Genomic DNA, 15789 nt, shown 5'->3' on the forward strand with positions numbered 1-15789 from the left:
TCAGTAGTAGTACAATGCTGCTGTATTAGTAGTACAACAATGCTATGAAGTGTAATGTGCCTAACTGCTTTTCATCATATCTGAACATTGTTCCACTCTTACCTCCCTGACTAGCACACAGGAATATGTCATCCAGATAGGTCATTGTTTCTCAACTCCACTCCTTGAGTGAACACATTTTTATTGTAGCCTTGGACAAGCACATCTGATTCAACTTGTCAACTTATCATCAAGCCCTTGATGAGTTGAATTGTATATGTTTGTCCGGGGCTGCAACAAAAATGTGTGTTATTGGAGAAACTCGAAGACCGGAGTTGAGAAACACTGATCTAGGCTATACTTCAGGTGAGAAAGTACATTACAGTTCACAGTTCAGTATGGGCCAAAACATTGGGTGTTGTGAGAGAATTTTCATCACACTGAATAGAAGATTCCATTCCATCTGGCTGTTGGTGACTCAGAACTGGACACACACACCACACAGCCGCAGACCCAATTCTCTGCCCTTTCATCTATCAAAGTGAATCGCAGATGATTAACTCGCCGAGTAGTGATATTTGTTTGTGTACGCTTGTTTGTTTGGGTTAGAGCTGATGGGCTTTGATGAGGAGTTCTGAAGATGATGAAGGCTACGGTATTATTATTGTGTGTGTGTGTGTGTGTGCATTTCACGAGTGTGTGGGCGCTACAGGCAGTTTTCCCTCATGCACAGTTCCCCCCGGGATTGCCTCGCAGAATAAATATCAGCCCATGCAGAGAAGCACGAAATAGAAACGTTCTCGAGATTTCCCCTTTAGTTAACACTATCAACATTTCCCTTTACTGTGGGCCTTATGATGGAATCAACGCAATTAGCCGCTTTCAATGCAACCTACCGAAACAAAATGAACTATGCAAGAGTTTTTTTTAGGCAGAACGCATCGGAGTAGGATTCTATTGCGTTGACAGGCACCACTCAGGCCTGTACTCTACACAGACCGGTGAGCCTTAACCAATCAGAGCTTCGGTAGGCCAATTAAAACAATAATGCCTGAGGGGGTATGATGTATGGCCAATATGCTAAGGGATGTTTTTACGCAAGGCAGAGTGCCTGGATACAGCTCTTAGCCGTGGTATATTGGCCAGATACCACAACCCCCCGAGGTGCCTTATTGCGATTATAAACAGGTTACCAACGTAATTAGAGCAGTAAAAAATAAATGTTTTTTTTCATACCCGTGGTATACGGTCTGATATACCACGGCTGTCAGCCAATAAGCATTCAGGGTTCAAACCACCCAGTTTATAATCACTAATAAACCATTGCTATATATGGAACTGTGCCATTCACTTTAAACTGGACTGTGTTTACAGCATGAGTGGTCGTGAGTAGATGCGCTTGTTTTTGAGATCAAAGCGAGAGCTGCATGTAGCGACGTGTGTACATTTGTTCATATCCTTTGATAGTTAGTGAATTATTAGCCCAGTTATAGATCATTAATAGTCAGCAATAGGGGAGTGATTGCTTCCTACAAGAGCACAACATGTGTGCATTTCTAGACATCTTTTAAAAGCCAGTCAGGTGAAGAGTTTTGTTTTTACAGATGACTGCTTCCTTATGCCATATGCATGGACATGTTAGCATTCGTTAAGGAGTGAATGCAGATGACTGCTTCCTTATGCCATATGCATGGACATGTTAGCATTCGTTAAGGAGTGAATGCAGATGACTGCTTCCTTATGCCATATGCATGGACATGTTAGCATTCGTTAAGGAGTGAATGCAGATGACTGCTTCCTAATGCCATATGCATGGACATGTTAGCATTCGTTAAGGAGTGAATGCAGATGACTGCTTCCTTATGCCATATGCATGGACATGTTAGCATTCGTTAAGGAGTGAATGCAGATGACTGCTTCCTTATGCCATATGCATGGACATGTTAGCATTCGTTAAGGAGTGAATGCAGATGACTGCTTCCTTATGCCATATGCATGGACATGTTAGCATTCGTTAAGGAGTGAATGCAGATGACTGCTTCCTTGTGCCATATGCATGGACATGTTAGCATTCGTTAAGGAGTGAATGCAGATGACTGCTTCCTTATGCCATATGCATGGATATGTTAGCATTCGTTAAGGAGTGAATGCAGATGACTGCTTCCTAATGCCATATGCATGGATATGTTAGCATTCGTTAAGGAGTGAATGCAGATGACTGCTTCCTTATGCCATATGCATGGACATGTTAGCATTCGTTAAGGAGTGAATGCAGATGACTGCTTCCTTATGCCATATGCATGGACATGTTAGCATTCGTTAAGGAGTGAATGCAGATGACTGCTTCCTTATGCCATATGCATGGACATGTTAGCATTCGTTAAGGAGTGAATGCAGATGACTGCTTCCTTATGCCATATGCATGGACATGTTAGCATTCGTTAAGGAGTGAATGCAGATGACTGCTTCCTTATGCCATATGCATGGACATGTTAGCATTCGTTAAGGAGTGAATGCAGATGACTGCTTCCTTATGCCATATGCATGGACATGTTAGCATTCGTTAAGGAGTGAATGCAGATGACTGCTTCCTAATGCCATATGCATGGACATGTTAGCATTCGTTAAGGAGTGAATGCAGATGACTGCTTCCTTATGCCATATGCATGGACATGTTAGCATTCGTTAAGGAGTGAATGCAGATGACTGCTTCCTAATGCCATATGCATGGACATGTTAGCATTCGTTAAGGAGTGAATGCAGATGACTGCTTCCTTATGCCATATGCATGGACATGTTAGCATTCGTTAAGGAGTGAATGCAGATGACTGCTTCCTTATGCCATATGCATGGACATGTTAGCATTCGTTAAGGAGTGAATGCAGATGACTGCTTCCTTATGCCATATGCATGGACATGTTAGCATTCGTTAAGGAGTGAATGCAGATGACTGCTTCCTAATGCCATATGCATGGACATGTTAGCATTCGTTAAGGAGTGAATGCAGATGACTGCTTCCTTATGCCATATGCATGGACATGTTAGCATTCGTTAAGGAGTGAATGCAGATGACTGCTTCCTTATGCCATATGCATGGACATGTTAGCATTCGTTAAGGAGTGAATGCAGATGACTGCTTCCTTATGCCATATGCATGGACATGTTAGCATTCGTTAAGGAGTGAATGCAGATGACTGCTTCCTTATGCCATATGCATGGACATGTTAGCATTCGTTAAGGAGCTGTCCTCAGTAGTTCCTCTATCCGCTCGGTTTTAGCTCAATAACTCAAAATGACGTTTTGCTACCGTTGTTGTTTCTCTGGGAGTGTCTGAGCCTCCAAATGGCAGAAACGGTTTCTAGCCTAGCTGTCATTTGGGGTGGCACGTAGCCTAGTGGTTAGAGCGTTGGGCCAGTAACCGAAAGGTTTCCAGATCGAATCCCAAGCTGACAAGGTTCTGCCCCTGTTCCTAGGCCGTCGTTGCAAATAAGAATTTGTTCTTAACTTACTTGCCTAGTTAAATAAAACGTGGAAATATATACGAACATTGAACTGAATGGACACACTCCCAGTGCTGCAGACAAGAAGACAGGCAGTACAGCACACTACAGCAGACCAGAGGACAGGCAGTACAGCACACTACTGCAGACCAGAGGACAGGCAGTACAGCACACTACTGCAGACCAGAGGACAGGCAGTACAGCACACTACAGCAGACCAGAGGACAGGTAGTACAGCACACTACTGCAGACCAGAGGACAGGCAGTACAGCACACTACTGCAGACCAGAGGACAGGCAGTACAGCACACTACTGCAGACCAGAGGACAGGCAGTACAGCACACTACTGCAGACCAGAGGACAGGCAGTACAGCACACTACTGCAGACCAGAGGACAGGCAGTACAGCACACTACAGCAGACCAGAGGACAGGCAGTACAGCACACTACTGCAGACCAGAGGACAGGCAGTACAGCACACTACAGCAGACCAGAGGACAGGCAGTACAGCACACTACTGCAGACCAGAGGACAGGCAGTACAGCACACTACAGCAGACCAGAGGACAGGCAGTACAGCACACTACTGGAGACCAGAGGACAGGCAGTACAGCACACTACTGCAGACCAAAGGACAGGCAGTACAGCACACTACTGGAGACCAGAGGACAGGCAGTACAGCACACTACAGCAGACTCATTAACGGTTGTAAACTGGATTTTCCCACAGTTTCTCTAGTCTCTCACACGTCTCACACATAGGTTGTACAATCACATTGCGATGTTTTAAAAGACGAATGCTTTATCACGCACAGCCATCAATGGGTAACGGAGAGTCTAGACCTATTTAGTGAAGGATGACGGTCGGAGCCTGTGAGGTCGCATGGCGGTATTTTTAGAGCTCCCTAACGTGGAGTATTTTTCTAATAGGGGGCGACCTCGCCTAAGGTCTTTTTGTTTTCCTACAATCATTTAACTTCATTAGGATATGAAGCTATAGGGGTCATTGGTTAGAAGACCTTGGGGGGGTGTGGTTTTGGAGGCATTAAAAAAATATATATACATTTCCATTTGATAATGAAGTCATCTAAGCATAGTACCCCACCTCACACCCTCTCTCAGGAATGGCAAATTGATCAATTTCCCTTAATAGTTTTATGGGACAGAAATGGGCTTTACTTTCTTTTGGTTCCTACTTCCTCTGGTGCGCTGCTACTACCCCCACGCCCCCTCCTCCCAGACAACATTGCAAAGAGACACATTTATCGCCCGGTCGTTTGTGTTTTGCTGTCTCTCACCTCTTCCCTTGTTCCAGTTAATGTTTTTACGTATGTCCCCAATCAGACCCTGGTAGCCAGATGACTCTTTCATCTGCCCGGTTTCTTCCTCACTTAATTCTGTCCCTCAAGTGCTGCCTAGATGAGATGTAGTGTGTGGATATTGGTTTGCGGTGGGAGGGGCTTTCTCTTGTTGTTGATGTTATTACTAAAATCCCCCCTCCCTCTAGTACTTCACCTCTCTGTTTCTCTCTTGCTCTCGATCTGTCTCCTCCACTTGTTCTGCCTGGCTCCGTCTGAGTCGCAGCGTGCCTGAAGAATGTTCCCAGTAATTGAACATAAGGCCTCTCAGCACAGCTCAGGAAATAAGTCCGAAATGTAATACAGAAATGTAATACACACCAACCAGGGCACAGAAAGAAAATTAGTTTTTATTTTCATCTTCTCTTGCTCTCTTTCCATTTCCCCTATTTTCTCTCTCTCTCTCCCCCCACTTTATCCTCTCTCCTCTCCCCCCAGTGTACTGTGATATACTCACACTGCTCTCTCCCCTCCTCAGTGTACTGTGATATACTCACACTGCTCTCTCTCTCCCCCCAGTGTACTGTGATATACTCACACTGCTCTCTCCCCTCCTCAGTGTACTGTGATATACTCACACTGCTCTCTCCCCTCCTCAGTGTACTGTGATATACTCACACTGCTCTCTCCCCTCCTCAGTGTACTGTGATATACTCACACTGCTCTCTCCCCTCCTCAGTGTACTGTGATATACTCACACTGCTCTCTCCCCTCCTCAGTGTACTGTGATATACTCACACTGCTCTCTCCCCTCCTCAGTGTACTGTGATATACTCACACTGCTCTCTCCCCTCCTCAGTGTACTGTGATATACTCACACTGCTCTCTCCCCTCCTCAGTGTACTGTGATATACTCACACTGCTCTCTCCCCTCCTCAGTGTACTGTGATATACTCACACTGCTCTCTCCCCTCCTCAGTGTACTGTGATATACTCACACTGCTCTCTCCCCTCCTCAGTGTACTGTGATATACTCACACTGCTCTCTCCCCTCCTCAGTGTACTGTGATATACTCACACTGCTCTCTCCTCTCCTCAGTGTACTGTGATATACTCACTGCTCTCTCCCCTCCTCAGTGTACTGTGATATACTCACACTGCTCTCTCTCTCCCCCAGTGTACTGTGATATACTCACACTGCTCTCTCCCCTCCCCAGTGTACTGTGATATACTCACACTGCTCTCTCCCCTGTGTACTGTGATATACTCACACTGCTCTCTCCCCTGTGTCACACTGCTCTCTCCCCTGTGTACTGTGATATACTCACACTGCTCTCTCCCCTGTGTACTGTGATATACTCACACTGCTCTCTCCCCTCCCCAGTGTACTGTGATATACTCACACTGCTCTCTCCCCCGTGTACTGTGATATACTCACACTGCTCTCTCCCCCGTGTACTGTGATATACTCACACTGCTCTCTCCCCCGTGTACTGTGATATACTCACACTGCTCTCTCCCCTCCTCAGTGTACTGTGATATACTCACACTGCTCTCTCCCCTCCTCAGTGTACTGTGATATACTCACACTGCTCTCTCCCCTCCCCTGTGTACTGTGATATACTCACACTGCTCTCTCCCCTCCCCTGTGTACTGTGATATACTCACACTGCTCTCTCCCCTCAGTGTACTGTGATATACTCACACTGCTCTCTCCTCCTCATTGTACTGTGATATACTCACACTGCTCTCTCCCCTCAGTGTACTGTGATATACTCACACTGCTCTCTCCCCTCCTCAGTGTACTGTGATATACTCACACTGCTCTCTCCTCTCCTCAGTGTACTGTGATATACTCACTGCTCTCTCCCCTCCTCAGTGTACTGTGATATACTCACACTGCTCTCTCTCTCTCCCCCAGTGTACTGTGATATACTCACACTGCTCTCTCCCCTCCCCAGTGTACTGTGATATACTCACACTGCTCTCTCCCCTCCCCAGTGTACTGTGATATACTCACACTGCTCTCTCCCCTCCCCAGTGTACTGTGATATACTCACACTGCTCTCTCCCCTCCCCAGTGTACTGTGATATACTCACACTGCTCTCTCCCCTCATTGTACTGTGATATACTCACACTGCTCTCTCTCTCCCCCCAGTGTACTGTGATATACTCACACTGCTCTCTCCCCTCCTCATTGTACTGTGATATACTCACACTGCTCTCTCTCTCCCCCCAGTGTACTGTGATATACTCACACTGCTCTCTCTCTCCCCCAGTGTACTGTGATATACTCACACTTCTCTCTCTCTCCCCCAGTGTACTGTGATATACTCACACTGCTCTCTCTCTCCCCCCAGTGTACTGTGATATACTCACACTGCTCTCTCTCTCCCCCCAGTGTACTGTGATATACTCACACTGCTCTCTCTCTCTCTCCCCAGTGCCAATAGATATGGGAGTTTATCAAAATTGGGTTTGTTTTTGAATTCTTTGTGGGTCTGTGTAATCTGAGGGAAATATGTGTCTCTAATATGGTCACACATTTGGCAGGAGGTTAGGAAGTGCAGCTCGGTTTCCACCTCATTTTTTGGGCAGTGAGCACATAGCCTGTCTTCTCTTGAGGGCAAGGTCTGCCTTCGACTGCCTTTCTCAATAGCAAGGCTATGCTCACTGAGTCTGTACATAGTCAAAGCTTTCCTTCATTTTCGGTCAGTCACAGTGATCAGGTATTCTGCTACGGTGTACTCTCTGTGTAGGGTCAAATAGCATTCTAGTTTGCTCTGTTTTTTTGTAATTTTTTTCCAATGTGTCAAGTAATGATCATTTTGTTTTCTCATGATTTGGTTGGGTCTAATTGTGTTGCTGTGCTGGGGCTCTGTGGGGTCTGTTTGTGTTTGTGAACAGAGCCCCAGGACCTGATATATGTGTGTGTACTCACAATGCCCTCTCTCTCTCCTCTTGGTCAGTGTACATGTCGTAAGGACATGGTGAAGATCTCCATGGACGTGTTTGTCCGCTGCCTGCAGCCGGAGCGCTACGTCCAGTGGAAACAGGGCAAGGACGGCATGGTGCTGGACCACCAGCGACCCACCACCCTGACCAGCCCTGAGCTGGAGCACTGGAGGGCCAACCGGGTCACCTACCGCCAGAAACTGCTTCAGAGGTCAGGGGGAGAAAGGGACATGACAGTACAATTGCTTTACAATTGAATTTCATCGACCCGTCAAGATGAAAGGCATCATTGTCCAAGAGTATAATTGTATATGTCCTCCCCACACTACCTGATACATGTATACCTACATGCTTACCACATACACAACCAAGATATAAATATACACTGAGTGTACAAAACATTAGGAACACCTGCTCTTTCTATGACATAGACTGACCAGGTGAATCCAGGTGAAATCTATGATCCCTTATTGATGTCACTTGTTAAATCCACTGCAATCAGTGTAGATGAAGGGGAGGAGACGGGTTAAAAGATTTTTAAGCCTTGAGACAATTGAGACATGGATTGTGTGTGTATGTATAATGTTGTTGTGTAACAGTGTCAGCCATGCTTCTGGTTGTGTTCCAATTGGTGTAGCTAGTCACACTGCCCCCTCTCTCTCCCCTCTCAATCAATCAATCAAATGTATTTATAAAGCCCTTCTTCAGCTGACATCTCAAAGTGATGTACAGAAACCCAGCCTAAAACCCCAAACAGCAATGCAGGTGTAGAAGCACGGTGGCTAGGAAAAACTTCAGAGAAAGGCCAAAACCTAGGAAGAAACCTAGAGAGGAACCAGGCTCTGGCTCTCTCCCCTTTCACTCTCCCCAATGTCTCTCACTTTCAGGGTCTCTCACTCTTTGGTCCTACAATTCTATCTATCCCATCTTTTTCTCTTTCTTTGTCTCTTTTAAAAGCATGAATGTTTTACAGGGGAAACTTGAACAGTAATATACAGGAAAAAGAGCGAGGTACTGAGTTAAGTGTTAATTCAAGTGAAGTACTGTAAGTGTCATTCCCTCATGTCTCCGTTTGCCCCATCCCTCCGTCCCCAGAGCTTTACAGAAGAAGGAGCAGCTGCGGCGGCTGAAACTGGAGGAGGTCAAGGTTCTGGCGGAGGAAGGCATCGAGATGGATGCCGCCGAGTACCAGCGTCAGGTGGAGGAGCGAGAGGCGCAGCGGCGCCAGGAGAGGGAGGAGAGGATGGCCCGGGAGGCGTTTCAGACCCTGGAGGCCATGGAGAGAGAGGACCAGGAGAGGGAAGAACGGGAGAGGCAGGACCGAGAGAGGCAGGAAGCCGTTGCCGCCAAGGCCACAAGAGGTCGGTGTAGGGCTCAGTAGGGATTAGTTTTTAATTGTCCTCGCTACTGTTTGGTTTAGGAATGAGGCAGGAGGAGAGGCCGAGAACGTGAGCGTCAGGAGGAGGTTGTTAGGGTGAAGAGCAGGAGGTCAGACTGGGGTTCACAAGGCACCAGTTGGCTGCGTCGTTGGATGAAAATCCATTTTAATTTTGGTTAATTAAGGAGTTTTATTGATATCCCAATTTCAATCTTCCAAAGTGAGTTAGATGTGAGCTACATGATATCGCAAGGTACCAGATCAAATGGGTATCAGAAGAAATGGCTGTTCGAACCAACAAGTGGTACAGAGATATTATGACACCGATTATTATAATCATTTTTGTACCTTTTTTGAATTGGGAGGTTCCACATTTCCCTTTTATTTCTCTCACCCAGTACACGACCCCCAGGCAGACCCACAGCACTTGACGGTGAATGGAGAGAAGAAAAAGAAGAAGAAGAAGAAGAAGAAGAAGCAACAACAACCTACCCTGCCGCTGGCCCCTATAAATTCCTTCCAAGCAGCGTTTGAGAAGTTTGCCACATTCAACATGCCCCAGACACCAAAGGAGCCCCAAGGCAGCAATGACACGGAAATAGCAGCAGAGGGCAGGCTTGATGTGAAAGGCATGCAGCAGGTGAGCAGTGCTGGAACAAGGTGTAGGATGAAGTTGCCTCTAGACCAGGGCTTCCCAACCCTGTTCCTGGAGAGCTACCCTCCTGTAGGTTTCACTCCAACCCTGTTCCTGGAGAGCTACCCTCCTGTAGGTTCTCACTCCAACCCTGTTCCTGAAGAGCTACCCTCCTGTAGGTTCTCTCTCCAACCCTGTTCCTGAAGAGCTACCCTCCTGTAGGTTCTCTCTCCAACCCTGTTCCTGGAGAGCTACCCTCCTGTAGGTTCTCTCTCCAACCCTGTTCCTGGAGAGCTACCCTCCTGTAGGCTCTCTCTCCAACCCTAATCTAGCACACCCGATTCTAATAATTAGCTGGTTGATGAGCTGAACCTGGTTGATGGAGGGAGAACCTACAGGAGGGTAGCTCTCCAGGAACAGGGCTGGAGTGAGAACCAGGTTTTGTCACAACCCAGCTCGTGGGAAGTGACAAAGAGCTCTTATAGGACCAGGACACAAATAATAATATAATAATAATCAATAATTTTGCTCTTTATTTAACCATTTTACATATAAAACTTTATTTGTTCATCGGAAATTGTGAATAACTCACCACAGGTTAATGAGAAAGGTATGCTTGAAAGGATGCACATAACTCTGCAATGTTCTATTGGCGAGAGTCTCAGTCTTAAATCATTTTCCACACACAGTCTGTGCCTGTATTTAGTTTATGCCAGTGAGGGCAGAGAATCCACTCTCACGTAGGTACGTGGTTTTAAAGGGCATCAGTGTCTTAACAGCGTGATTTACCAAGGCAGGATACTCTTGAGTGCAGCCCAATCCAGAAATCTGGCAGTGACTTCTGATTAAATCAGATTTTCACAGAACCGCTTGTTGCAATTTCGATGAGGCTCTCTTGTTCAGATATTGGTAAGTGGACTGGAGGCAGGGCATGAAAGAGATAACAAATCCAGTTGTTTGTGCCATCCGTTTTGGGAAAGTACCTGTGTAATTGCGCACCCATCTCACTCAGGTGCTTCGCTATATCACATTTGACAAGGTCCGTAAGCTTGAGTTCATTTGCACACAAAAAAATCATACAACGATGTAAAGACCTGTGTGTTGTCCTTGTTAATGCAGACAGAGAAGAGCTGTGTGTTGTCCTTGTTAATGCAGACAGAGAAGAGCTGTGTGTTGTCCTTGTTAATGCAGACAGAGAAGAGCTGTGTGTTGTCCTTGTTAATGCAGACAGAGAAGAGCTGTGTGTTGTCCTTGTTAATGCAGACAGAGAAGAGCTCCAACTTTTTAATCATAGCCTCAATTTTGTCCCTCACATTGAATATAGTTGTGGCGAATCCCTGTAATCCTAGATTCAGATCATTCAGGTGAGAAACATCATCACCCAGAAAGGCCAGTCTTGTGAGAAACTCATCATCATACAAGCGTTCAGACAGTGAAAATTATGGTCAGTAAAAAAAACTTTAAGCTCGTCTCTCAATTTTAATTTTAATTCTTTGCCCCTTGATAACCAGCACACTTCTTCTGTATGTTGTAAAAGTGTTACATGGTCACTGCTCATATCATTGCAGAAAATACACGAGTTCAGCTAGAGCCTCTCGGTGGATGCTGCAGAGTACCCAAGAGGACCCAAGTGTCGTTGGGAACAACTGCTTGCACGCGCGTTACCACTTCACTATGTCTCCCTATCATGGCTTTTACACCATCAGTACAGATACCAAGATGAGCAGCAGCTACGTTTGGCTACATTACGGACCATTAGTGGAATTCCTGTGAGAGAGTAACAGTTAATGTGATTGGATGTTCATTATTTGACTAGGCTACCAGTATTTGACATTGTGTTGTTATTTCACTGAACACTAGATGGTTTAATTTTATTTTTGGCAGTGAAATGAGGCTACTCAGGCGAGAGAGAAAAAAACAAATGTACGCATACCCCAGTTTGGGAATACCTGGTGTAGAGGAAGCTACCCCTAGATCTGTACCTAAGGGAAACTTCACCCTGAAGCGTGGAACAACCAAAACACTAGCTTCAAGCTTTCAAACACAGGTTATCAACGCCTCCGTTTGAACATTGTAGGTGTTATTCATTTAGATGCTCTAAAAGTCCATGGTTTGAGGGACTAATTATCAGTGGTGGAAAATGTTTATTCAAAGGGTTTTGCTCATTAATTTTTGGGGTTCCTCAGCAGTCATCGTACTATTCTAAGCAGTTGAAGATTAAGATGGAGGTGAAGAAGAGTCGCCGGCATCCCCTCAGCAAGCCGCCTATGCGCTCTCCGCTATCCATCGTCAAGCAGGAAATGTCCAGCGATGAAGGTTGGTTCTGAGGGGATAACGTTGTAGCACAGTCTGTATTATCTCTGTTCTGGTCTAACACACTATTGCGGATTCCTCTGGCTCTTGTGCTACATGCATTGCAGGCCCGATACAGCCGATATCCCGATACAGCCTATATTCTTGCTTGTATGCGCATTCTGTGTATATCTAGACTGATCTGACGTGTGGGTTTGCTCCTTTCTCCCAGAGCTGTTCTCCCCTTTGCCACTGGATGGCCATGTGAAGAAGGCGGGCCACTTGTGGCAGAACCGCACTCCTAACATCCTGGCTGAGAAGAGTTTCAACGCAGCCGTGGCCACCCTGGAACCCTACTGTGCCGTATGCACTCTGTTCTGCCCATACACCCAGGTAGGGTACAAACATACACCCAGGTAGGGTACAAACCATACACCCAGGTAGGGTACAAACCATACACCCAGGTAGGGTACAAACCATACACCCAGGTAGGGTACAAACCATACACCCAGGTAGGGTACAAACCATACACCCAGGTAGGGTACAAACCATACACCCAGGTAGGGTACAAACCATACACCCAGGTAGGGTACAAACCATACACCCAGGTAGGGTACAAACCATACACCCAGGTAGGGTACAAACCATACACCCAGGTAGGGTACAAACCATACACCCAGGTAGGGTACAAACCATACACCCAGGTAGGGTACAAACCATACACCCAGGTAGGGTACAAACCATACACCCAGGTAGGGTACAAACCATACACCCCTTGTAAGGGTACAAACCATACACCCCTTGTAAGGGTACAAACCATACACCCAGGTGGGGTACAAACCATACACCCAGGTAGGGTACACAAACCATACACCCAGGTAGGGTACACAAACCATACACCCAGGTAGGGTACACAAACCATACACCCAGGTAGGGTACACAAACCATACACCCAGGTAGGGGGTACAAACCATACACCCAGGTAGGGGGTACAAACCATGGACACAGGTAGGGGGTACAAACCATGCACCCAGGTAGGGGGTACAAACCATGCACCCAGGTAGGGGGTACAAACCATACACCCAGGTAGGGGGTACAAACCATGGACACAGGTAGGGGTACAAACCATGGACACAGGTAGGGGGTACAAACCATGCACCCAGGTAGGGGGTACAAACCATACACCCAGGTAGGGGGTACAAACCATGCACACAGGTAGGGGGTACAAACCATACACCCAGGTAGGGGGTACAAACCATACACCCAGGTAGGGGGTACAAACCATGGATACAGGTAGGGGGTACAAACCATGGATACAGGTAGGGGGTACAAACCATGGATACAGGTAGGGGGTACAAACCATGGACACAGGTAGGGGGTACTAACCATACACCCAGGTAGGGGGTACAAACCATACACCCAGGTAGGGGGTACTAACCATACACCCAGGTAGGGGGTACAAACCATGGACACAGCTGCGGGGTACTGTATATATTATAACATGTCTCCATGCCACAGTGAACGTTACAATCGGACAACAGTGGTCTTGGACTCTTGGACACAGGGCTGAGTCTGCAGATTACAGAGAGTCATGTTGCCCACTTAGCATATGCAGCATGGTTAACAGATGCATGAATGAACAGAGAGATTGAGAAGTTGGTGTTAAAGCTGCTAGTTAATACATACTAGTAGACATAGAGGCTTCAGGCCACTAGACCACCAACTTTGACTGCCATCAGTTTTGACTAAGACTTTTGACGGACATGTTTCAGATGAATGTAATTTGGACAAATTTGTGGGTTTAGCTCCCGTGTTCAATATAGATTTTGGGGGAAAATGTGACGGCTCTAAACTCCACCCAGTGTAACCTTCCCCTGTTTCATCCAGCCCCAGAAGTTATGTAACCTCCTTCCCCTGTTTCATCCAGCCCCAGAAGTTATGTAACCTCCTTCCCCTGTTTCATCCAGCCCCAGACGTTATGTAACCTCCTTCCCCTGTTTCATCCAGCCCCAGAAGTTATGTAACCTCCTTCCCCTGTTTCATCCAGCCCCAGACGTTATGTAACCTCCTTCCCCTGTTTCATCCAGCCCCAGAAGTTATGTAACCTCCTTCCCCTGTTTCATCCAGCCCCAGAAGTTATGTAACCTCCTTCCCCTGTTTCATCCAGCCCCAGACGTTATGTAACCTCCTTCCCCTGTTTCATCCAGCCCCAGAAGTTATGTAACCTCCTTCCCCTGTTTCATCCATCCAGAAGTTATGTAACCTCCTTCCCTGTTTCATCCAGCCCCAGAAGTTATGTAACCTCCTTCCCCTGTTTCATCCAGCCCCAGAAGTTATGTAACCTCCTTCCCCTGTTCCATCCAGCCCCAGACGTTATGTAACCTCCTTCCCCTGTTTCATCCAGCCCCAGAAGTTATGTAACCTCCTTCCCCTGTTTCATCCAGCCCCAGAAGTTATGTAACCTCCTTCCCTGTTTCATCCAGACGTTATGTAACCTCCTTCCCCTGTTTCATCCAGCCCCAGAAGTTATGTAACCTCCTTCCCCTGTTTCATCCAGCCCCAGACGTTATGTAACCTCCTTCCCCTGTTTCATCCAGACGTTATGTAACCTCCTTCCCTGTTTCATCCAGCCCCAGACGTTATGTAACCTCCTTCCCCTGTTTCATCCAGCCCCAGACGTTATGTAACCTCCTTCCCTGTTTCATCCAGCCCCAGACGTTATGTAACCTCCTTCCCCTGTTTCATCCAGCCCCAGAAGTTATGTAACCTCCTTCCCTGTTTCATCCAGCCCCAGAAGTTATGTAACCTCCTTCCCTGTTTCATCCAGCCCCAGACGTTATGTAACCTCCTTCCCCTGTTTCATCCAGCCCAGACGTTATGTAACCTCCTTCCCCTGTTTCATCCAGCCCTAGAAGTTATGTAACCTCCTTCCCTGTTTCATCCAGACGTTATGTAACCTCCTTCCTCTGTTTCATCCAGCCCCAGACGTTATGTAACCTCCTTCCCCTGTTTCATCCAGCCCCAGACGTTATGTAACCTCCTTCCTCTGTTTCATCCAGACGTTATGTAACCTCCTTCCCTGTTTCATCCAGCCCCAGACGTTATGTAACCTCCTTCCCCTGTTTCATCCAGCCCCAGACGTTATGTAACCTCCTTCCCCTGTTTCATCCAGCCCCAGACGTTATGTAACCTCCTTCCCCTGTTTCATCCAGACGTTATGTAACCTCCTTCCCCTGTTTCATCCAGACGTTATGTAACCTCCTTCCCCTGTTTCATCCAGCCCCAGACGTTATGTAACCTCCTTCCCCTGTTTCATCCAGCCCCAGAAGTTATGTAATCTCCTTCCCCTGTTTCATCCAGACGTTATGTAACCTCCTTCCCCTGTTTCATCCAGCCCCAGAAGTTATGTAACCTCCTTCCCCTGTTTCATCCAGCCCCAGACGTTATGTAACCTCCTTCCCCTGTTTCATCCAGCCCCAGACGTTATGTAACCTCCTTCCCCTGTTTCATCCAGACGTTATGTAACCTCCTTCCCCTGTTTCATCCAGCCCCAGAAGTTATGTAACCTCCTTCCCCTGTTTCATCCAGCCCCAGAAGTTATGTAACCTCCTTCCCCTGTTTCATCCAGCCCCAGACGTTATGTAACCTCCTTCCTCTGTTTCATCCAGCCCCAGAAGTTATGTAACCTCCTTCCCCTGTTTCATCCAGCCCCAGACGTTATGTAACCTCCTTCCCCTGTTTCATCCAGCCCCAGA

The 15789-nt window shown here is 46.9% G+C and overlaps 1 protein-coding gene across 3 annotated transcripts in view; it reads left to right on the plus strand.

Annotated features, from left to right (window-relative positions):
* The window catches only part of LOC118372740 (lysine-specific demethylase 4B-like), a 121292-nt gene that overhangs the window by 39979 nt on the left and 65524 nt on the right, over positions 1-15789 (plus strand). For 2 of the 3 annotated variants that reach the window (XM_052475330.1, XM_052475328.1), the window contains exons 9-13: positions 7745-7941; positions 8826-9091; positions 9507-9748; positions 11929-12058; positions 12267-12427. In XM_052475330.1, the coding sequence (XP_052331290.1) occupies positions 7745-7941; positions 8826-9091; positions 9507-9748; positions 11929-12058; positions 12267-12427 (996 nt within the window). The remainder of the gene's footprint in view (positions 1-7744; positions 7942-8825; positions 9092-9506; positions 9749-11928; positions 12059-12266; positions 12428-15789) is intronic. The other variant, XM_052475329.1, reaches the window with a different exon arrangement.

The sequence above is a fragment of the Oncorhynchus keta genome, chromosome 22, assembly GCF_023373465.1.
Source record: "Oncorhynchus keta strain PuntledgeMale-10-30-2019 chromosome 22, Oket_V2, whole genome shotgun sequence".
NCBI lineage: Eukaryota > Metazoa > Chordata > Actinopteri > Salmoniformes > Salmonidae > Oncorhynchus > Oncorhynchus keta.